The sequence below is a fragment of the Pleurodeles waltl genome, chromosome 11 (genome assembly GCF_031143425.1).
Source record: "Pleurodeles waltl isolate 20211129_DDA chromosome 11, aPleWal1.hap1.20221129, whole genome shotgun sequence".
In the NCBI taxonomy this organism is placed as follows: Eukaryota; Metazoa; Chordata; class Amphibia; order Caudata; family Salamandridae; genus Pleurodeles; species Pleurodeles waltl.
The window spans coordinates 802643978-802669043 of record NC_090450.1 but is presented as its reverse complement, the minus strand read 5'-3'; the positions used below and the strand labels follow the sequence as shown (position 1 = coordinate 802669043).

The window sequence follows — 25066 nt, the reverse complement described above, 5'->3', positions numbered from 1 at the left end:
AGAATCCGAAGATTCTTGCCAGGTTCACAGGCTATAACATCAGCTTGGTGGGCCTTCCAAATTACCCTTTTGTTTTAGCACCACCGCACCTTCCAGCCGTCTCCCCAGTGACTGACGGAGGGCCATCTTTCCATCTTGCAGCAGGAAGTACAAGCCGTTGTGGCCAAGGGGACTATTGAGAGGGTGCCTATGCTAGAAGTAGGTTGTAGTTGTTATTCCCTCTACTTTCTGTTGCCCAAGAACAGAATAGTTTGACCAATTTTAGACCTGTGCCCTCTCAGTGTCTTCTTCCAAATGGAAAAATTTAAGATGCTCACACTGGCTGCCCTCGACCCTGGAGACTGGATGGTAGCATTGGATCTACTAGACACCTATTTCCCTATACCCGTCATGTAGGCCCATCAGCACTGCCTGTGGTTCGTGGTGAGACAGGAGCATATCCAATTGGCTGTGCTTCCATTTGGTCTCACAACTGCCCCTTGGAGGTTAATGAAAGTGATGGTGGTGGCGTCACACACTTTTTGGGCATGGATGCTAGTCGTCCTCTACCTCGACGAGTGGCTGATAAAGGAGGCCCAACCCCAGGCAGTCATCAACCCCCTCCAGACTACAACAAACTTCCTGTCATCTTGGGGTTTACTATCAACATGTCGAAGCCACACCTTACTCTTTCTCAGACACTCGCCTTCATCTGAGCCATTCTGGACATGGTTTAGTTTTCTGCCTTTACGCAGGGAATTAGAGACCAGGGCTTCAGACTATGATCACAAGCTTTCAGCCTCGGTCCTGGGTTTAAGTGAGGTTGACTCTGAGGCTGCTGGGATTGATGGCATCGTGGTTTTTAAGCACACCTTGTGGGCCTAACACCAAGGGAACCTCTCCAACCAATATCCCGGTCTCAGAGAAGACTGTGAATTACCTGCAGTGGTGGTTACTGGATTCCGGTTGGGTCAGCGGCAGACTCCTCTCACTACCTCACCTAAAGCTGACCGTGCTAACCAATGCATCGCATCTGGGTTGGGACAGCCATCTGAGTGAGGTGGAGATCAGAGACCTCTGGTCTCTAGCGGAAACCCGGCTTCAAATCAACCTTTGGCGCTGCAAGCCATTTTCTTGACATTGAATACCTTCCTTCTGCCCATCAAAGGGAGGCTAGTACATATGCTTAAGGATAATACCACCACCCTGTGGAACTGCAACAAACAGGGCAGTGTGAGATCATCGACCCTGTGCCAGGAAGCCTCACGTCTCTTGAAGTGGCTAAACTTCCAGGGACTCTTTCTGGTGGTCACCTACCCAACAGACTTGTTGAATGCTACGGTGAACCAACTTGACTACTTGCGCCTAGTGGATCACGAGTTACACCTGGAGGTGACGCAAGGTCTCTTTCTGTCAATGGTGAGAACCTTGGCTCTAGATATTCGCCACCGCTAAGTGGCGAATAGATAGAGCACTTCTTAACATTGGAGTTTTCAAGGCATCTCTTGTTTGGGCATTCTTTCTGCCTCATGTGGAACACAGGACTTCTGTAGGCTTCCAACTGATACCACTCCAGTTCTCAAGAAGACTAGGACTGGCAGGGCACAAGTCATCCTAGTGACTCCGGATTGGATTTAGAGACTATGGTATCTGTAACTCCTTGGCCTGACCATCTGTCCTCCAATCAGGCTGCGCCTCTGGGAGGATCTGCTGTCATAGCAGCAGGTTGGGGTTCTGCGTCCAAGCCGTTTAGAATCTCCAATTTATGCTTGGAGATTTGAGCAGCAACATCTGAACACCTCCATCCTTCCTTTAAAGATGGTTGATATTATCTTGGCAGCCAGGTGTTTTGTTGTTTGTTTTATCCCTAGCCCATCACAGCCCTACATAGGACATGGTTAAAGGGCACCTTTCTGCGTTTTTGTAGTTGCAGGCTCAGCCTTCTTTATTTAAGTCTCCAGTTGTTATGCTGTTTCAGAAAGGATTGCAACATTAGTTACCTCCTTCTTCGTGCCACAGAGGGAGCTTAACTTGGTCCTTTCTTGCTGTGCACTCCATTTGAGCCACTTCACAGCTGTTCATTATGGCTTCTCACCATTAAGACTCTGATCTTTGTCCCCATTACATTGGCGCAGTGTCAGTCAAACTCTGTGTGTCTGTCCACTATTTTCTTTCCAGACTGTAAGGAAATGCCTCCTTGGCATGGTTACCCCCTGACTTTTTGCCTTTGCTGATGCTATGTTTTGAATTGAAAGTGTGCTGAGGCCTGCTAACCAGGCCCCAGCACCAGTGTTCTTTCCCTAACCTGTACTTTTGATTCCACAATTGGCACACCCTGGCATCCAGGTAAGTCCCTTGTAACTGGTACCCCTGGTACCAAGGGCCCTGATGCCAGGGAAGGTCTCTAAGGGCTGCAGCATATCTTATGCCACCCTGGGGACCTCTCACTCAGCACAGACACACTGCTTGCCAGCTTGTGTGTGCTGGTGAGGACAAAACGAGTAAGTCGACATGGCACTCCCCTCAGGGTGCGATGCCAACCTCACACTGCCTATGCAGTATAGATAAGTCACCCCTCTAGTAGGCCTTACAGCCCTAAGGCAGGGTGCACTATACCATAGGTGAGGGCACCAGTGCATGAGCACTGTGCCCCTACAGCGTCTAAGCCAAACCTTAGACATTGTAAGTGCAGGGTAGCCATAAGAGTATATGGTCTGGGAGTCTGTCAAACACGAACTCCACAGCACCATAATGGCTACACTGAAAACTGGGAAGTTTGGTATCCAACTTCTCAGCACAATAAATGCACACTGATGCCAGTGTACATTTTATTGTAAAATACACCCCAGAGGGCACCTTAGAGGTGCCCCCTGAAACCTAATCCAACTACTCGTGTAGGCTGACTGGTTCTAGCAGCCTGCCACACTCGAGACATGTTGCTGGCCACATGGGGAGAGTGCCTTTGTCACTCTGTGGCCTGTAACAAAGCCTGCACTGGGTGGAGATGCTATCACCTCCTCCAGGCAGGAGCTGTAACACCTGGCGGTGAGCTTCAAAGGCTTACCCCCTTTGTTCCAGCACCGCAGGGCACTCCAGCTAGTGGAGTTGCCCGCCCCCTCCGGCCACGGACCCACTTTTGGCGGCAAGGCCGGAGGAGATAATGAGAATAACAAGGAGGAATTACTGGCCAGTCAGGACAGCCCCTAAGGTGTCCTGAGCTGAAGTGACTCTAACTTTTAGAAATCCTCCATCTTGCAGATTCCCCCAATAGGGATAGGAATGTGACCCCCTCCCCTTGGGAGGAGGCACAAAGAGGGTGTACCCACCCTCAGGGCTAGTAGCCATTGGCTACTAACCCCCCAGACCTAAACACGCCCTTAAATTTAGTATTTAAGGGCTCCCCTGAACCTAAGAATTTAGATTCCTGCAATTTACCGAAGAAGAAGACTGCTGAGCTTAAAACCTCTGCAGAAGAAGAAAGAAGACACCAACTGCTTTGGCCCCAGTCCTACCGGCCTGTCTCGTGCCTTCTAAAGAAACCTGCTCCAGCGACGCTTTCTCCAGGACCAGCGACCTCTGAATCCTCAGAGGACTGCCCTGCTTCCAAGAGACCAAGAAACTCCAGAGAACAGCGGCCCTGTTCAACAAAGACTGCAACTTTGTATCCAGAGGAGCAGATTTAAAGACCCCTGCAATCCCCGCAAGAAGCGTGAGACTTGCAACACTGCACCCGGCGACCCCCACTGGTGGAGAAACAACACCTCAGGGAGGACCCTCCGGCGACTCCGAGACTGTGAGTAACCAAAGTTGTCCCCCCTGAGCCCCCACAGCGACGCCTGCAGAGGGAATCCCCAGGCTCCCCCTGACCGCGACTGCCTGACTCTAAAATCCCGACGGCTGGAAAAGACCCTGCACCCGCAGCCCCCAGCACCTGAAGGATCGGAACTCCAGTGCAGGAGTGACCCCCAGGAGGCCCTCTCCCTTGCCCAGGTGGTGGCTACCCCGAGGAGCCCCCCCCCTTGCCTGCCTGCATCGCTGAAGAGACCCCTTGGTCTTCCATTGAAACCTATTGAAAACCCGACGCGTGTTTGCACACTGCAACCGGCCGCCCCAGTGCCGCTGAGGGTGCACTTTTTGTGTGAGCTTGTGTCCCCCCCGGTGCCCTACAAAACCCCCCTGGTCTGCCCTCCGAAGACGCGGGTACTTACCTGCTGGCAGACTGGAACCGGGGCACCCCCTTCTCTCATTGAAGCCTATGCGTTTTGGGCACCACTTTGAACTCTGCACCTGACCGGCCCTGAGCTGCTGGTGTGGTAACTTTGGGGTTGCTCTGAACCCCCAACGGTGGGCTACCTTGGACCCCAATTTGAACCCCGTAGGTGGTTTACTTACCTGCAATACCTTTCAAATGAGATATTACATGTAGAATTTGAACCTGTGGTTCTTAAAATAAACTAAGAAAATATATTTTTCTATAACAAAACCTGGCCTGGAATTGTCTCTGAGTGTGTGTTCCTCATTTATTGCCTGTGTGTATGTACAACAAATGCTTAACACTACTCCTTTGATAAGCCTACTGCTCGACCACACTACCACAAAATAGAGCATTAGTATTATCTCTTTTTGCCACTATCTTACCTCTAAGGGGAACCCTTGGACTCTGTGCATACTATTCCTTACTTTGAAATAGTGCATACAGAGCCAACTTCCTACATTGGTGGATCAGCGGTGGGGTACAAGACTTTGCATTTGCTGGACTACTCAGCCAATACCTGATCACACGACAAATTCCAAAAATTGTCATTAGAAATCGATTTTTGCAATTTGAGCTATTTTTCTAAATTTTTAAAAGTCCTGCTAGGGCCTTGTGTTAGTCCCTATTAGCATTTCTTTTAGAGTTTAAACGTTTTTGTGAAAGTTTGAATTAGAACCTAGAACTAGTTTTAGATTCTTAAAAAGTATTCCAACTTTTAGAAGCATAATGTCTAGTACAGAGATGAATGTGGTGGAACTCGACACCACCCCTTACCTCCATCTTAAGATGAGGGAGCTAAGGTCACTCTGTAAAATAAAGAAAATAACAATGGGCCCCAGACCTTCCAAACTACAGCTCCAGGAGCTGTTGGCGGAGTTTGAAAAGGCCAACCCCTCTGAGGATGGCAACACAGAGGATGAAGATAGTGACTTGGAGGAAAATTCCCCCCTACCAGTCCTAACTAGGGAGAACAGGGCCTCTCAAGCCCTGTCTCCAAACATAATAGTCCGAGATGCTGGTTCCCTCACAGGAGGGACCAACCTCTCTGAAATCACTGAGGATAACTCCAGTGAAGAGGACATCCAGCTAGCCAGGATGGCCAAAAGATTGGCTTTGGAAAGACAGATCCTAGCCATAGAAAGGGAAAGACAAGAGATGGGCCTAGGACCCATCAATGGTGGCAGCAACATAACTAGGGTCAGAGATTCTCCTGACATGTTGAAAATCCCTAAAGGGATTGTAACTAAATATGAAGATGGTGATGACATCACCAAATGGTTCATAGCTTTTGAGAGGGCTTGTGTAACCAGAAAAGTGAACAAATCTCACTGGGGTGCTCTCCTTTGGGAAATGTTCACTGGAAAGTGTAGGGATAGACTCCTCACACTCTCTGGAAAAGATGCAGAATCTTATGACCTCATGAAGGGAACCCTGATTGAGGGCTTTGGATTCTCCACGGAGGAGTATAGGATTAGATTCAGGGGGGCTCAAAAATCCTCGAGCCAGACCTGGGTTGATTTTGTAGACTACTCAGTGAAAACACTGGATGGTTGGATTCAAGGCAGTGGTGTAAATAATTATGATGGGCTGTACAATTTATTTGTGAACGAACACCTGTTAAGTAATTGTTTCAATGATAAACTGCATCAGCATCTGGTAGACCTAGGACCAATTTCTCCCCAAGAATTGGGAAAGAAGGCAGACCATTGGGTCAAGACTAGGGTGACCAAGACTTCCACAGGGGGTGACCAAAAGAAAGGGGTCACAAAGCCTCCCCAGGGGAAGAGTGTTGAGACATCCAAAAACAAAAATAGTAAAGAGTCTTCTACAGGCCCCCAAAAACCTGCACAGGAGGGTGGGCCCAGAGCCTCTTCACAAACCAATTTTGGGTACAAGGGTAAAAACTTTGATCCCCAAAAGGCCTGGTGTCGTAGCTGTAATCAGCCTGGACACCAAACTGGAGACAAGGCCTGTCCCAAGAACAGTATCACTTCTAACTCCACTCCAGCTAAAACTGGAATGGCCAGTCTCCAAGTGGGATCAACAGTGTGCCCAGAGCAAATCAGGTGTCACACTGAAGCTACATTAGTCTCTGAGGGTGGGGTGGATTTAGCCACACTGGCTGCCTGGCCTCCTAACATGCAAAAATACAGGCAGCAGCTCTTAAATAATGGGACAAGCGTAGAAGGCCTGAGGGATACAGGTGCCAGTGTCACCATGGTGACAGAGAAACTGGTTTCCCCTGGTCAATACCTGGCTGGACAAACTTATCCAGTCACCAACGCTGACAATCAGACTAAAGTACATCCCATGGCTATGGTAACTTTAGAGTGGGGAGGGGTCAATGGCCTGAAACAGGTGGTGGTCTCCTCAAATATCCCAGTAGACTGTTTGCTTGGAAATGACCTGGAGTCCTCAGCATGGGCTGAGGTAGAACTGAAAACCCATGCAGCCATGCTGGGTATCCCTGAACTGGTGTGTGTCAAGACAAGGGCACAGTGCAAGGCTCAGGGTGAAAAAGTAGAGCTGGAGTCTGGAAAAAGGGCCCAGCCTACCAAGAGAAAAGGAAAGTCAGCTGGGAAACCAGCTGCAACACAACAACAAAAAGAGACCCTCTCTTCTCAGGAAGAAGTTCTGCCCTCTGAGGGAACTGAGCCTATGGAGTTAGAACCTTATCAGGTTGAGCTCTTAGGCCCAGGGGGACCCTCAAGGGAAGAGTTGTGTAAGGGGCAAGAAACCTGTCCCTCTCTTGAAGGCCTTAGGCAGCAAGCTGCTGAAGAGTCCAATGGCAAGACAACTGGAACACATAGGGTCTATTGGGAAGATGGGCTCCTGTACACTGAGGCAAGAGATCCCAAACCTGGTGCCACTAGGAGAGTGGTAGTGCCTCAGGAGTTCAGAGAGTTCATACTGACCTTAGCCCATGATATTCCCCTTGCTGGGCATTTGGGACAAACCAAGACGTGGGAGAGATTAGTCAACCACTTCTACTGGCCCAATATGTCCCAGAAAGTTAAGGAGTTTTGTGTCTCCTGTACCACCTGTCAAGCCAGTGGTAAGACAGGTGGACATCCAAAGGCCCCCCTCATTCCACTTCCAGTGGTGGGGGTCCCCTTTGAAAGAGTGGGTGTGGACATAGTGGGTCCCCTTGAACCTCCCACAGCCTCAGGAAATATGTACATCCTAGTAGTAGTGGATCATGCTACTAGGTATCCTGAAGCTATTCCCCTTAGGTCGACTACTGCCCCTGCAGTAGCCAAGGCCCTCATTGGTATCTTTACCAGAGTGGGCTTCCCTAAGGAGGTGGTGTCTGACAGAGGTACCAACTTCATGTCAGCATACCTGAAACACATGTGGAATGAGTGTGGAGTGACTTATAAATTCACTACATCCTATCATCCACAAACTAATTGCCTTGTTGAGAGATTCAACAAGACATTAAAGGGCATGATCATGGGGCTCCCAGAAAAACTCAAAAGGAGTTGGGATGTCCTCCTGCCATGTCTGCTCTTCGCTTACAGAGAGGTGCCTCAGAAGGGAGTAGGATTCTCACCCTTTGAACTTCTGTTTGGCCACCCTGTAAGGGGACCACTAGCTCTTGTGAAAGAAGGCTGGGAGAGACCTCTTCATGAGCCTAAACAAGACATAGTGGACTATGTACTTGGCCTTTGCTCAAGGATGGCAGAGTACATGGAAAAGGCAAGTAAAAACCTTGAGGCCAGCCAACAGCTCCAGAAGTTTTGGTATGACCAAAAGGCTGCACTGGTTGAATTTCAACCAGGGCAGAAAGTCTGGGTTCTGGAGCCTACCTGGTGGACCTGGGCACAAGCAGGAGCCCCAAGAGGGTGATCCATGTGAACCGCCTTAAGCTCTTCCATGACAGGGCTGATGTGAATCTGTTAATGGTAACAGATGAGGATCAGGAAGCTCACTCTCAGCTTCCTGATCCGCATGAGCACTGTGCCCCTACAGCGTCTAAGCCAAACCTTAGACATTGTAAGTGCAGGGTAGCCATAAGAGTATATGGTCTGGGAGTCTGTCAAACACGAACTCCACAGCACCATAATGGCTACACTGAAAACTGGGAAGTTTGGTATCAAACTTCTCAGCACAATAAATGCACACTGATGCCAGTGTACATTTTATTGTAAAATACACCCCAGAGGGCACCTTAGAGGTGCCCCCTGAAACCTAATCCAACTACCCGTGTAGGCTGACTGGTTCTAGCAGCCTGCCACACTCGAGACATGGTGCTGGCCACATGGGGAGAGTGCCTTTGTCACTCTGTGGCCTGTAACAAAGCCTGCACTGGGTGGAGATGCTATCACCTCCCCCAGGCAGGAGCTGTAACACCTGGCGGTGAGCCTCAAAGGCTTACCCCCTTTGTTCCAGCACCGCAGGGCACTCCAGCTAGTGGAGTTGCCCGCCCCCTCCGGCCACGGCCCCACTTTTGGCAGCAAGGCCGGAGGAGATAATGAGAATAACAAGGAGGAGTCACTGGCCAGTCAGGACAGCCCCTAAGGTGTCCTGAGCTGAAGTGACTCTGACTTTTAGAAATCCTCCATCTTGCAGATGGAGGATTCCCCCAATAGGGATAGGAATGTGACCCCCTCCCCTTGGGAGGAGGCACAAAGAGGGTGTACCCACCCTCAGGGCTAGTAGCCATTGGCTACTAACCCCCCAGACCTAAACACGCCCTTAAATTTAGTATTTAAGGGCTCCCCTGAACCTAAGAATTTAGATTCCTGCAACTTACCGAAGAAGAAGACTGCTGAGCTGAAAACCCCTGCAGAAGAAGAAAGAAGACACCAACTGCTTTGGCCCCAGTCCTACCGGCCTGTCTCCTGCCTTCTAAAGAAACCTGCTCCAGCGACGCTTTCTCCAGGACCATCGACCTCTGAATCCTCAGAGGACTGCCCTGCTTCCAAGAGACCAAGAAACTCCCGAGAACAGCGGCCCTGTTCAACAAAGACTGCAACTTTGTATCCAGAGGAGCAGATTTAAAGACCCCTGCAATCCCCGCAAGAAGCGTGAGGCTTGCAACACTGCACCCGGCGACCCCGACTGGTGGAGAAACAACACCTCAGGGAGGACCCTCCGGCGACTCCGAGACTGTGAGTAACCAAAGGTTCGATGGCATCTGTCGCTGTAGATACGCATGTTTTGCATAGCTCGCCATCTGGTGTTGGGTCGGAGTGTTACAAGTTGTTTTTCTTCGAAGAAGTCTTTCGAGTCACGGGACCGAGTGACTCCTCCTTTTGCCTCCATTGCGCATGGGCGTCGACTCCATCTTCGATTGTTTTTTTTCCGCCATCGGGTTCGGACGTGTTCCTGTCGCTCCGAGTTTCGGAACGGAAAGACAGCTAAATTTCTGAAGATTTTCGTCGGTATTGTTGCGTTCGGGATCGGCGTAGTTGGAATCAAAACCACATCGAAGATCGAAGAGTTCCGGAGCCCTTCGGGGTAGTTTTCGATCCCCCGTCGGGGCCTGCTCGGCCCGACCGCGTGTAGAAGAACGCCGATGGAACGTTTCTGTCCCAAATGCCACAAAAAATACCCCTATACAGACCAACACTTGGTCTGTAACCTGTGCCTGTCACCTGAGCACAGTGAAGACACTTGCGAGGCCTGTCGTGCGTTCCGGTCCCGAAAAACACTCCGAGACCGTCGAGCCAGAAGACTTCAAATGGCGTCCACGCCGACAGCCCACCGAGAGTTCGAGGTACAGGAAGAGGAAGAAACCTTTTCGATACACGAATCGGACTCCGAGGAATTCGACGATCCACGAACCGTGAGTAAGACGTCGAAAACCACTCATAAGAAGTTTGTCAAGGCCCAGGGGACGCCACTGCCACCAGGCCATGGCTCCACCCATAAATTCGGTGACCGACCGTCGGCACCGAAAAAGGCCCAAAGAGTGCCGAGACCGGCCGACTCCGGTCGAGACACCGGCACGCAGCCTTCTCGGGACCGAGAAAGTGCTGGAGACATACATCGACACCGAGATAGCGGTGTAGACACGGCTCGACGCCGAGACAGCGGCACCGACGAAGATCGACGCCGAGATGTTTCGACTCCGAAAAAGAAAAAAGTCACCTCGGAGCCGAAAAAAGATGCAGACAGGGTTTCGGTGCCAAAACAGCCTGCAACCGACCCAGTTTCAGGCTCTTATACAGAAGAGCAATCAATGACCTCCCAAATGCGAAAGCATAGGTTTGAGGAAGACCTGCAATCCACCGATGTAGACCATACGCAGAAACATATTTTTATACAGCAGGGGACAGGAAAGATAAGCACCCTTCCCCCTATTAGGAGAAAGAGAAGACTGGAATTTCAAACTGACCAAACACCACAACAAAAATGGTGAAAAAGGTTACTCCGCCACCCTCTCCTCCACCTATAATTCACGTCTCACCAGCACAAACTCCATCACATTCCCCGGCTCACACCACCATGAGCCAAGGTGACCAGGATCAGGACGCATGGGACTTGTACGACGCCCCTGTGTCAGATAACAGTCCGGAGGCATACCCTACAAAGCCATCACCACCAGAAGACAGTACTGCATATTCTCAGGTGGTGGCTAGAGCAGCACAATTCCACAATGTAAGCCTCCACTCAGAACAAGTCGAGGATGACTTTCTATTCAACACCCTCTCCGCCACCCACAGCTCCCACCAAAGCCTGCCTATGCTCCCTGGTATGCTTCGGCACGCAAAAGACATCTTTAAGGAGCCGGTCAAAAGTAGGGCAATCACACCAAGGGTGGAAAAAAAGTATAAAGCGCCTCCTACAGACCCTATTTTCATAACTTCACAGCTGCCACCAGATTCTGTCGTTGTAGGAGCAGCTAGGAAAAGGGCCAACTCCCACACATCTGGGGATGCACCACCCCCAGATAAGGAAAGCCGCAAGTTCGATGCAGCTGGAAAGAGAGTCGCAGCACAAGCTGCAAACCAGTGGCGCATCGCTAACTCACAGGCACTACTTGCGCGCTATGACAGAGCCCATTGGGATGAGATGCAACATCTCATTGAACATCTACCCAAAGACCTACAAAAGAGGGCAAAGCAAGTGGTTGAGGAAGGACAGAACATTTCAAACAACCAGATACGCTCCTCCATGGACGCAGCAGACACAGCTGCAAGAACAATAAATACATCTGTGACCATCAGAAGGCATGCATGGCTACGAAGGTCTGGGTTTAAACCAGAGATTCAGCAGGCAGTTCTCAATATGCCATTCAACGAAAAAGAACTGTTCGGTCCAGAAGTGGACACGGCGATTGAGAAACTTAAAAAGGACACGGACACTGCTAAAGCCATGGGCGCACTCTACTCCCCGCAGAGCAGAGGAAATTACAGCACCTTCCGCAAAACACCCTTTAGAGGGGGGTTTCGGGGTCAGGCCACACAAGCCAGCACCTCACAGGCAACACCATCCAGTTACCAGGGACAGTACAGGGAAGGCTTTCGGGGCCAATATAGAGGAGGGCAATTCCCTAGGAATAGGGGAAAATTTCAAAGCCCCAAAACCCCTACAACTAAGCAGTGACTCACATGTCACTCACCCCCTCCACACAACACCAGTGGGGGGAAGAATAGGTCATTATTACAAAGCATGGGAGGAAATCACTACAGACACTTGGGTTCTAGCAATTATCCAAAATGGTTATTGCATAGAATTTCTACAATTCCCTCCAAACATACCACCAAGAGCACAAAATTTATCAAAACATCATTCCGAGCTCCTGGAGATAGAAGTTCAAGCACTATTGCAAAAGAACGCAATCGAGTTAGTACCAAACACACAAATAAACACAGGAGTTTATTCACTGTACTTCTTAATACCAAAGAAGGACAAAACGCTAAGACCAATCCTAGACCTAAGAATACTAAACACATACATCAAATCAGACCACTTTCACATGGTCACACTACAAGAAGTGTTACCATTGCTGAAACTACACGACTACATGACAACATTAGACCTCAAAGACGCGTATTTCCATATACCAATACATCCATCGCACAGGAAATACCTAAGGTTTGTATTCAAAGGAATACACTACCAATTCAAGGTACTGCCTTTCGGTTTAACAACCGCACCAAGAGTCTTTACCAAATGTCTAGCAGTAGTCGCTGCACACATCAGAAGGCAGCAAATACATGTATTCCCGTATCTAGACGACTGGCTAACCAAGACCCATTCGTTAATAACGTGCTCACACCACACAAATCAAATCATACAAACCCTCTACAAACTAAGGTTCACAGTCAACTTCGCAAAATCCAACATTCTGCCGCGCAAGGTACAACAATACCTAGGAGCCATAATAAACACAACAATAGGAGTAGCCACTCCAAGTCCACAAAGAATTCAAAATTTCAACAACATCATACAACGCATGTATCCAATACAAAAAATACAAGCAAAGATGATATTACAACTCCTAGGGATGATGTCTTCATGCATAGCCATTGTCCCAAACGCAAGACTGCACATGAGGCCCTTACAACAGTGCCTAGCATCACAGTGGTCACAAGCACAGGGTCACCTTACAGATCTGGTGTTAATAGACCGCCAAACTTACCTCTCGCTTCTATGGTGGAACAATATAAATTTAAACAAAGGGCGGCCTTTCCAAGACCCAGTGCCACAATACGTAATAACAACAGATGCTTCCATGACAGGGTGGGGAGCACACCTCGATCAACACAGCATACAAGGACAATGGAACGTACATCAAACAAAACTGCATATAAATCACCTAGAACTGCTAGCAGTTTTTCAAGCACTAAAGGCTTTTCAACCAATAATAGTTCACAAATACATTCTCGTCAAAACAGACAACATGACAACAATGTATTATCTAAACAAACAAGGGGGAACGCACTCAACGCAATTGAGCCTGCTGGCACAAAAGATATGGCGTTGGGCAATTCACAACAAAATTCGCCTAATAGCACAATTTATCCCAGGGATTCAGAATCAACTCGCAGACAATCTCTGTCGAGATCACCAACAGGTCCACGAATGGGAAATTCACCCCCAAATTCTGAACACTTACTTCACGCTCTGGGGAACACCTCAAATAGACTTGTTTGCGACAAAAGAGAACGCAAAATGCCAAAACTTCGCATCCAGATACCCACACAGGCAGTCCCACGGCAATGCCCTATGGATGAACTGGTCAGGGATATTTGCCTACGCTTTTCCTCCTCTCCCTCTCCTTCCTTATCTGGTAAACAAACTCAGTCAAAACAAACTCAAACTCATATTAATAGCACCAACTTGGGCAAGGCAACCCTGGTACACAACGCTGCTAGACCTATCAGTAGTACCCCACATCAAACTGCCCAACAGGCCGGATCTGTTAACACAACACAACCAAAAGATCAGACACCCAGATCCAGCATCGCTGAATCTAGCAATCTGGCTCCTGAAATCCTAGAATTCGGACACTTACAACTTACCCAAGAATGTATGGAAGTCATAAAGCAAGCCAGAAGGCCATCCACCAGGCACTGCTATGCCAGTAAATGGAAGAGGTTTGTTTGCTACTGCCATATTAATCAAATCCAACCATTACACGCAACCCCAAAACATGTAGTGGGTTACTTGCTTCACTTACAAAAATCTAACCTAGCTTTCTCTTCCATTAAAATACACCTTGCAGCAATATCTGCATACCTGCAGCCTACCTATTCAACTTCCCTATATAGGATACCAGTCATTAAAGCATTCATGGAGGGCCTTAAAAGAATTATTCCACCAAGAACACCACCTGTTCCTTCATGGAACCTAAATGTTGTCTTAACTAGACTTATGGGTCCACCTTTTGAACCCATGCACTCCTGCGAAATACAGTTCCTAACATGGAAGGTTGCATTTCTCATCGCCATTACCTCTCTAAGAAGAGTAAGCGAGATTCAGGCGTTTACAATACAAGAACCTTTTATACAACTACACAAAAATAAGGTCGTCCTAAGGACTAATCCTAAATTTCTACCAAAAGTTATTTCACCGTTCCATCTAAATCAAACAGTGGAACTTCCAGTGTTCTTCCCACAGCCAGATTCCGTAGCTGAGAGGGCACTACATACTTTAGATGTCAAAAGAGCATTAATGTATTACATTGACAGAACAAAGAGCATCAGGAAAACTAAACAGCTATTTATTGCATTCCACAAACCTCATGCAGGAAACGCAATATCAAAACAAGGTATAGCCAGATGGATAGTTAAATGCATCCAAATCTGCTACCTTAAAGCTAAACGACAACTGCCCATTACACCAAGGGCACACTCAACCAGAAAGAAAGGTGCTACCATGGCCTTTCTAGGAAACATCCCAATGCAAGAAATATGTAAGGCAGCCACATGGTCTACGCCTCACACATTCACCAAGCACTACTGTGTAGACGTGTTATCCGCACAACAAGCCACAGTAGGTCAAGCCGTATTAAGAACATTGTTTCAGACTACTCCCACTCCTACAGGCTGAGCCACCGCTTTGGGGAGATAACTGCTTACTAGTCTATGCAAAACATGCGTATCTACAGCGACAGATGCCATCGAACTGAAAATGTCACTTACCCAGTGTACATCTGTTCGTGGCATCAGTCGCTGTAGATTCGCATGTGCCCACCCGCCTACCCGGGAGCCTGTAGCAGTTCGGAAGGTACCTTCAACTATTTGTATATATATTATTTTAACCTTAAATAGGTACATACTTAGTCACTCCATTGCATGGCCACTATTACTACAATACAACTCCTACCTCACCCTCTGCGGGGAAAAACAATCGAAGATGGAGTCGACGCCCATGCGCAATGGAGACAAAAGGAGGAGTCACTCGGTCCCGTGACTCGAAAGACTTCTTCGAAGAAAAACAACTTGTAACACTCCGACCCAACACCAGATGGCGAGCTATGCAAAACATGCGAATCTACAGCGACTGATGCCACGAACAGATGTACACTGGGTAAGTGACATTTTCATTGTCCCCCCTGAGCCCCCACAGCGACGCCTGCAGAGGGAATCCCCAGGCTCCCCCTGACCGCGACTGCCTGACTCTAAAATCCCGACAGCTGGAAATGACCCTGCACCCGCAGCCCCCAGCACCTGAAGGATCGGAACTCCAGTGCAGGAGTGACCCCCAGGAGGCCCTCTCCCTTGCCCAGGTGGTGGCTACCCCGAGGAGCCCCCCTCTTGCCTGCCTGCATCGCTGAAGAGACCCCTTGGTCTTCCATTGAAACCTATTGAAAACCCGACGCATGTTTGCACACTGCACCCGGCCGCCCCAGTGCCGCTGAGGGTGCACTTTTTGTGTGAGCTTGTGTCCCCCCCGGTGCCCTACAAAACCCCCCTGGTCGGCCCTCCGAAGACACGGGTACTTACCTGCTGGCAGACTGGAACCGGGGCACCCCCTTCTCTCCATTGAAGCCTATGCGTTTTGTGCACCACTTTGAACTCTGCACCTGACCGGCCCTGAGCTGCTGGTGTGGTAACTTTGGGGTTGCTCTGAACCCCCAACGGTGGGCTACCTTGGACCCCAATTTAACCCCGTAGGTGGTTTACTTACCTGCAAGAACTAACATTACTTTACCTCCCACAGGAAGTGTGAAAATTGCACTAAGTGTCCACTTTTAAAACAGCTAAATGTGTTTTATGTAAAAAGTATATATGCTATTGTGATTATTCAAAGTTCCTAAAGTACTTACCTGCAATACCTTTCAAGTGAGATATTACATGCAGAATTTGAACCTGTGGTTCTTAAAATAAACTAAGAAAAGATATTTTTCTATAACAAAACCTATTGGCCTGGAATTGTCTCTGAGTGTGTGTTCCTCATTTATTGCCTGTGTGTATGTACAACAAATGGTTAACACTACTCCTTTGATAAGCCTACTGCTCGACCACACTACCACAAAATAGAGCATTAGTATTATCTCTTTTTGCCACTATCTTACCTCTAAGGGGAACCCTTGGACTCTGTGCATACTATTCCTTACTTTGAAATAGTGCATACAGAGCCAACTTCCTACACAGACAAACTGGTTTTCCAGACACGGGCATCTTTGTTACCTAAGGTTATGATGCCATTCCACGTCAATCGAAACATCACCTTGACGATGTTGTACCCTGTGCCACACTCGGAGGAGGAGAGATTCTATCGCTTGGACCCCAAGGAAGCCCTTAGCGTCTACATTTTTCATACCAAGGAACACCAGATAGACGAGCTGCTCTTTTGTGGGGGTTCATTGGAAAAACACCAAGGCTGTGCTACATTAAAATCTGCTACACATTGCCTAATAATCAGCCTCTGGAAGGACTGTGTGCTCATTCTACTGGGGCCAAAGCTGCTTCCACCTTGTTAGCACACAGAGTGCCCTGACATCTGTCAGTCGGTGATATGGGTGTTCCCCAACACATTCACAAGGCATGGTTGTCTAGCAGTCCAGTCTGCCAACAGGGACAGTTTGACTGCTCGGTTTTTCAGGACTTTCTGGTTTGAGTACACCAACAGACACACCTATAAATGTGTACTGCTATTGATGCAAAATGTGAAGAGTCTGCTGCTGGAAGAATCTGTAAGAAATAAGTTACTTACCTTTGGTAACACTCTTTCTGGTATGGATTCTATATAGCCACAGATTCCGCAACAACTTTCCATTCCTTACTCCCGGTTCTGTGAGTGGCCTCCATCCTTTAATAAGAATCTAAGTCTAGGAATCTGCACACTTGTGACACCAATTTGCTTCTGGAGCTCTGCGTCTAGGGGCATGGACAGTTTTGAAAGCAAGTGCCATCATCGTCCCGGATTGGCACCTAAATAGGCTCCTCTTGTAATTTCTGGAGCGGAACAGCATCATCTACTGCCGCACATAGGTACTACTCAAACGGTTCCAGATACAGTCTGATACCTGAGGAATATTCAGAAGGTAAGGAATCTATGGCTAGATAGCATCTACAAGAATGAGCATTACTGAAGGTAAGTAACTGTATTCATATCAAACACTTTGATCACTCACTGATAGCTGCACAGTGAGCCCATGGCTTCCTATTCTTCCCATTACACAATGGGTCCTCTGCTGCATGCACCTCTAGAATGAGCCCACGTAATCACATAGTGACTGCTGCTCACGGAAGCAAGAGCACCCACCACTGGTCATTGCAAAATGAATCATTGACACTTTGATATGAAAATCACAAAATGAGTTACTAACATTTTCAGACTGAAAGCTAGTTTAACATTTCCTTCTTATTAATCATTTTCTATGTTACATATCATCGAAAAATGGACATGCTTTTGAGCATTAGAGAAAAATGAGAAGGCCTGCATGATATGGCTGTGTGCTGTGGAATGTGGCGGTAGATCACATGCTGAGAAACACAGTGGCAGATGAAATGGTTACTGTGCTAATGAGTCTGGGGTGTCCTGATTGCAGTGAATCATATTTGTGTTCTGATTATTATGGTAATTAATATGAGCAGGATGGCAAGCTGATAATTGTGATAAGAAACAGGTCACATATAGATGATTGTAGTGTCGATGACATAAGTGGCGTGCCAATAATTGTGTTACAATGTTTGCAGGGTAAAAATGATTGTGGGTCTGGTATAGGGTGATGGGTGTTTTTTTTTAGAATTATGGTAACACGGGTACCCTTACTTTTGGGCCATTTGTGGGTGCCTTCCACATAGTTAAGAGATCATAAAATGTTTATTTTAGTTAATTTTGAGTTTCACATGCTGGTACTACACATGCATGTGTGTGTCATACTTATCATGCTCCCTTCCTCGTGCATGTGCATTCTTTTACTAATTCGTTGTAGCTAAAGCACAAACCATACTCTTTCTTGTTCACTGGTTTCTTTAACATGGGGCCTGGCCCCAGTACTCTTTGATCTTTTTTTTTAGCCGTTTTACTACTTCAGCTCAGGTAACAAGATGCAGTTCTCTGATTGTGGAGTGCTGATGATTATGTTGATTAAGGGGAGATATCCCTCACTGTAGACTGTTCTCACATATATGATGCTAGTGTGTGGATGATTGTGACACCTATTTGAGATGGGTTGTTTATTGGGAAATGTGGCACTAAACTTGAAATAAATTGTGTACCATCGAAGGTTGTGACTTTTATGAAATAGGTGTGTTACTGTATGTTGTTGGTGATTAGATACTGATCGAGGGAAGCATAAAGACTTTGTTGGGGAGGCTGGTTTAGAGCATTTTAGTTGGTAACGTCCTTTGATGTGATGGTCTCTATCGTGTTTCTGCAGCTTCCCGGATGTAATGATGCCATCATACTCTCGGAGCTCCTGGTCTTGTGTATTCTTCATTGTGTATCTCTCCATAGAGCTTTACTTCATCATGAACCTGGTGAGTCTAATGTTAAACCATTTTTTCTGCTGCTCGTCCCCACAGATTAAGTACTTCCAGCAAGATAATGTGTAGTACTGTACGCTGTACCTGGTGAAAATTTCAAACTGCTCTCTGCAAGTACTACACTGTAGCTTTTACCCAGCCCCTGTGGATTTCAGAGGTCATCGCAGTTATGCTACTGCTTGTGATAAGTCTTCACACCATAATCACTTGTCTAGGTTGACATATAATATTGTTGAAGAACACAAAAATATTAATAATAAGCAGTCCCTCAAGACAAACATCAAACAAGATAGTGGATAGTTTTGTGTACAAAATGAAATTGGAAAAATCAGATCAAATAAATCCTGGTCATATACTTTGAACAATATCGTCCAGAAAGAGCTAAACTACTGAGGGGAAATGCTCCTTTTCCATAATATGGCATTGAAACAGGACAAACTAATCAAGCATGTCAAAGGCTGCTGATAGATCAAGTAGAATTTGCCACGTTTCTATCAGCTAAGCTTCAGAAGGGTACTAGTAGTAAGTCCTCTTACTTGAACAGAACCATAACGTAGGTGCATGGGACACTCCATGATTCTTCAAATCATTGTGAACATAGTTCATATAGGCTTCATTTGGTTTCCTTTTATAGTTTTTGAACACAGTTTTTTTTTGTATATAAGTAATCCTGTTGCCAGTGTTAGCCCGCAGGATAACTACCACAAGGTGTTCTAAGAAGACTTTGTAGCCCCATAGATTGCTACAGACCAGCTAGCCAGAGCGAACCCCAAGACATAAAATGCTTTGAGTTTTGCTATGTTAGTGGTGTACTCTGCCCTACTTTATTGGTCTTCCTAAGTGCAAGGATTGTCAACTCAGTAGCTTTGAACCTGTATGATAATAAAACAGCAGGTCCAAAACGCCACAACCTAAAATGGAATGGTTTTTCACTCAAATTCAAAAAATTACTTCGTGGAGCAAAAGCGTGTTCTCCCAAAAGCCTCAGTGTCCACTCAAGAGAGCACCAGGATTTGGTATTTTGGAGGTTTCCCAAGAATGTGGCACAGTGATTGGCAGAGAGGATACTTAGGTGCTCAGGCTGTTTTGAGTCTCTGCAAGTGGGATGAATGCTGAATAGAGAAGACACCTATAGCAATATACCTTGGAAGTTCCAGACCTCTGAGTTCTATATATCGGAACTGGGTGATTGTGATTAAGAATTCCCGTTTGAAAGAGCACCCATAATACTAAGGGGCTCCCATTGGACTCACAGGTTTGACTATTAAGGACTGGAAACATATAGTTGGGGTCAGTGGCCCTATTTAATCCTAAATGCCTATCTCTAGAACAGTACGTGCTTTGTGTACTGTTTAAACTGTTCCTAATTCTTGCCGACTGGTTGCAGTAATAAAGATGCTGACCCAAGACTAAGGGGGTCATTCTGACCCCGAGGGTCGGCGGGAGCACCGCCGACAGGCCGGCGGTGCCCCGCAGGGCATTCTGACCGCGGCAGTAAAGCTGCGGTCAGACCGGCAACACTGGCGGTCTCCCGCCAGTGTACCGCCGCCCTTTTGAATCCTCCAAGGCGGCGCAGCTAGCTGCGCCGCCGAGGGGATTCCGACCCCCCCTACCGCCATCCAGTTCCCGGCGGTCCGCCCGCCTGGAACCGGATGGCGGTAGGGGGGGTCGCGGGGCCCCTGGGGGCCCCTGCAGTGCCCATGCCACTGGCATGGGCACTGCAGGGGCCCCCGTAAGAGGGCCCCTACGAGTATTTCACTGTCTGCTTGGCAGACAGTGAAATACGCGACGGGTGCAACAGCACCCGTCGCACCTTCCCACTCCGCCGGCTCGATTACGAGCCAGCATCCTCGTGGGAAGGGAGTTTTTCCCTGGGCTGGCGGGCGGTCTTTTGGCGACCGCCCGCCAGCCCAGGGAAAAACTTAGAATACCCTCCGCGGTCTTTCGGAGGGGGGAACTCTGGCGGGCGGCCTCCGCCACCCGTCAGGGTCAGAATGACCCCCTAAGTGTTAAGACTAAACATATATGTGCACCCTAAGGATATAAAGACATCACTCTGTCAGGGCCTGGACCTTTAGCTGTTAAGTCAAGGATTATGTAGACATCGGTAAGGCATTTCTACAGGTTCTCTATCATTGGTCTTGCAGTTGTTTCTTGTAATCATTCTGGCCAACTGGACTGCATGGTTTTGGTGTCTCTTGTGTGGCCCAGTCTCTTCAGATGTCCTCAGGGTTTATTTAGCTGTGACTTGCTTTTTGTCCATTGGATCAAGGGTCTACACCTGTCCTCGCTATGGACAGCTATACCTCCTCTCTTTCTACACAGGAATACAGTAAGAGGGCTCCTGTTAGAGCTTAAGGCTTGTCCTGGTCTACATGAGAAATTACCACTGCCAAAATCCATGTCTCTTTTTTTGTCAAGCATCTTCTCTGTTTGGCTGCTCATCGCCTCAAAGTGTAGATGAATTACGAGGTACTGGCTAGATGGAATAATAGGTATTCTGCTGTGGGGGCGCAAGTGAGAAGCAAGGGCCAACCAACAAGCTTTCCTTATAAAATACAAACCCTCCACCTAGCTGTCTTTTAATTTTTTCTGGAGGGCAGGGGAGGATAGATTGTATATTTCTGAAGTTAGGTGGTCTCTTGTTCAATTTCATGATGTGTTTCCTGGAGTCTTACTGCTTTGTAGGAAACAGCATTGCACAGGCTCAAACCCACTGATTTGTCATACTGTTTATCCAGCAGAAGAAGCTGTCTAACATGACGGCCGGCTGATTAGGAGCTCCTCCATCTAGTTGTTAACTCAGGCCAAATCTGGATCAAGTACATAGAAAAAGAGCAAGACATAGAGAGAAACAGGCGAACCTCAAACAAAATCATTCTACCTCTGGTTCACCTTTGCATATTCTCCGCTTTGAAAGAAGAGAATCTGCTGGGCCTACACCTGATCTGATGGTATCATCAGCAGGCGGGCTTAATCACTCACAAATATCAAACAAACTGTCAAGTTGGCCTCTGAAAACAGATGAGCATTGTTTTCACGCAGGCGAGAGCAACCATTATGCAGGATTTATTTAAATTTCCGGTTCTGGTGAGCCCAGCTGTAGAGTACATATCCAGTCTATTGAAATGCAAGCTGTACAGATGGGAACTGTCTCTTGCGTGGTGTACAGAAATATGACCCTTCCTTGAATGCCTGACTGCATGTATCTGACGTCTTACGTTTAGCCCTGGTGTCATGCTGGTCTACCACATGTGCAGAGGCCAAGGCCTGTCCCTGACATGAGTAGGCCCTGTACATGTCCTGTGACAAAGAGGAATGCACTAAATGTGTCTTCATTTACTTACAGGGGACTAAGGGGGTCATTCTGACCTTGGCGGTCTTTTCGCAAGACCGCCGAGTTACCGCCGCGGTGAAGACCGCCGACCGCGGCGGTATGCCGCTGTGCGCATTCCGACCGCTGGGAGCGTTCCGCCGGAAAACCGCCAGCAGCCACACTGGCGGTCGGCGGGAAAGTGGAGACTGGTCAACCTCCACCGCCACGCCAGCAGAACACCGCCCACAGAATTACGACCCACATATCTGTGTGGCGGTCTTCTGTTGGCGGTCTTCTGTTGGCGGTCACCTCCCCATGGCTCCTGTCGCCTCCCGGAGGACCAACGCACAAGGTAAGTTGATCGTCCGTGAGGGGAGGGGGTGGGGGGGTGTTGTGTGATGTGTGCGTGCATGGGGGTGTGCGTGTGAGTGTGTAGAGGGGGTGTGTGAGTGCGTGCATGCGGGCGGGGGGTGCTGCTGTGCCTATGGGCAATGTGTGTAGTTCGGCGGGTGCGCATGTCGGCATGTATGTGTGCGGGTATGTGTCCCCGTTGTGTATGTGTGTGTGTAGGGGGTGTGTATATGTGCATGTTGGGGGTGTGTGCATGTCGGGGTGCGTGTATGTGCATGTCGGGGTGGGGGTGGGGAGGGGGTTCGTACCACCTCTGGGGGGTGGCAGGGGGGTGGAGGGTGTGGGGGGAGGACTCGGGGGGGCAGTGGGGGGTGGGGGAGACCCCTATCAGTGCCAGGGAAGGAATTCCCTGGCCCCGATAGTGCCTACCGCCATGGTTCGCATGGCGGTTCCCGACCGCCAGAAACCGCGGCGGTAAGCAGGGTCATGATACCGTTGGCGGTCTTGGGTCGACCGCCGGGCCGGAGTGCGCAGACTTCAGCCCGTCGGTCATGACCGCCGTGGCTGTCGGAGTGGGGAAGTGGCGGTCGATCGCGGCGGTGACCGCCGCGGTCAGAATGCCATTTTTTTGACCGCCGGTCTGTTCGCGGTCCGACCGCCGCCTCTCCGCCGACCGCCAAGGTCAGAATGAGGGCCTAAGTGCCAAGACACCGGTTTAATACATAGAGTGGTTGTAACATTGTGCTGTGTTTTTATAATCTATAGTTTATTGGGACCATTGTTATCTGAATTACTGAAGTGGGGGACTCTCATGTAAAGCTCTGGTTCCATTTGCTTAGCCACTCCTTGAACTAACATCACAAGTGTGTGTCATGCATGTTGATAGGTTTAACATGGGTAAAACATGCATGTTTTGTATGAGTGAGCCAGAGTAATGGAGGCCAGCAGGTTCCATTTTGGATATTTCTTGCCTGAGAGTGCAAGTGCAGTGATCACACTGCTGAAGCTGGAGGGACGAGGAGCGCTAGACACTGAAGTGAAGTGAGGGGAGGGGAGTGGAGATGAGGTTTATTTTAGATATTCAATTGGAACTTTTGCTTATGAAAGGGCAGCCGATTAGTGTTTCTGAACACAGCCTTTTGGTCGCTATTAGAGGTGAGAGGTCGGACTGCAGATTATGTTGTGAGGGGTGTGGAAACCTTTACATGAGGCATGGCCTTTGGTCTTTCTCGGATTACTGCTACATTTGGGGTGATGACAGCCAAGTATAGAAGACTGTTCTTTGATTGCCTTATATTATCAGACTGTGCATGGCAGCAGGAGGCCTAGGACACTCAGATGGTCTGGTCGGGACTGCACCACATTAGGACAACCGCTTCCAGTTCCTGCTTGTCAAAATGACTCTGCATGAGGTGCATCAGCCATGCATGACCCCTGAGCCTCAAGCTGGAGATGCTACAAACTGCTGGCCAACACCCAGTCATTCAGCCAGTTTGTGTGTGGGCGTGCTTGATGGCCTGGGAAGCCAAAGCTGGCCTGAGAGGATTAATTGCACCAGCGAGTGATAAGAAATTTGATGAGATTGTGCACTCATCGTATTTGGTGGTGATCTTGTCTGCACCAGAATTATAATCTTGTTCAGGGCTCAAAAAATCTACTCCACAACTCGCTATGGCGAGTCTTATTTGATCAGGTCGAGCTACATTTGTTTAGGACTTTTTCACCCCTTCTGGCGAGTTGACAAAGAACAGGTGTTCAGTTTAGTTAAAAAGTGGAGGGACAATAAAAGATGCCTTTCAATCTTGTTCTTATGTCACATTTGCTCTGTATTCACAGGCAGAGGTCAAAAGTCAGTTTGTCTTGCAATTAATTTTCCTTGACTGCAGAGTTCCAGGACTTTGTAAGGTGAATTGCGTGACCTGCTGTCTAGAATGTAAAATAAAAGGCAATGGGGTGTTGGGTTTTTCCTAACACAACATTTAAATGACTAAGTCTACTGTGAAAACTTTCAAAATATATTTCACTACTTGTGAAAGCCCATTTTTTATATTTCTCTGTGATGAAAAAAAATGTTTTAATAGGATCAAACCAAATCTGAATACTTTACGCGGTGATATGCAAAGGATATGTTTTCTAAAACCCAGTTTTCACAAATTGTTAATACAATATATAGTTTTATCAGTAAAGCTGCAAGTTAGCGGAAATGATTTTGGAACTTTCTTGGAAATGTATTGTGTGACAATATGTTACCACATCCCTGTTTTGTAATATATTTATTAAAATTGAGTGGTTAAACAAACTGAGAAACACTCCTGCCCTGATGGCAATGCTGTTAGTAAACTAAAAGAACTCATGGGTCATGTGTCCCCTATATGTGGGATAGATTCTTGTGATGCATGCAGCAAACGTTAGTCTACTTAATCAAACAAAAGAGTTTATTTTTGTACTGCAGAAATGCTGAGCTCACATATTTGAACCTGCAATCATATGTTAGAATGAAGAAAAAGGTGACTGTAAACTGTTTGCCTAGGATCACACAATTTCAGACCCATTTACGGGTCGGGTACATTACAGTTAGGTCAAGTAGATTATTTAAGTTACTCGACCTGCAGGTCTAGCAACATTTTTGTGATTTTTCGAGGCCTGTTTTTACTGCAGTTAGCTACATAGACAAGTGGGAGAACCACCCTGAATTGGGAGAGAGCGAGCCTGGGAAAAAGAGGGAGTGGGAGGTGAAAGTAGAGAAGAGAGGGTTGCAGCACTGACCCAGAT

At 47.9% G+C, this 25066-nt stretch overlaps 1 protein-coding gene across 1 annotated transcript in view; it reads left to right on the top strand.

Annotated features, from left to right (window-relative positions):
* TPCN1 (two pore segment channel 1) overlaps positions 1–25066 on the top strand; it is a 297893-nt gene that overhangs the window by 118908 nt on the left and 153919 nt on the right. The window contains exon 10 of the mRNA XM_069214538.1: positions 18522–18621. Coding sequence (XP_069070639.1) covers positions 18522–18621 — 100 coding nt within the window. The remainder of the gene's footprint in view (positions 1–18521; positions 18622–25066) is intronic.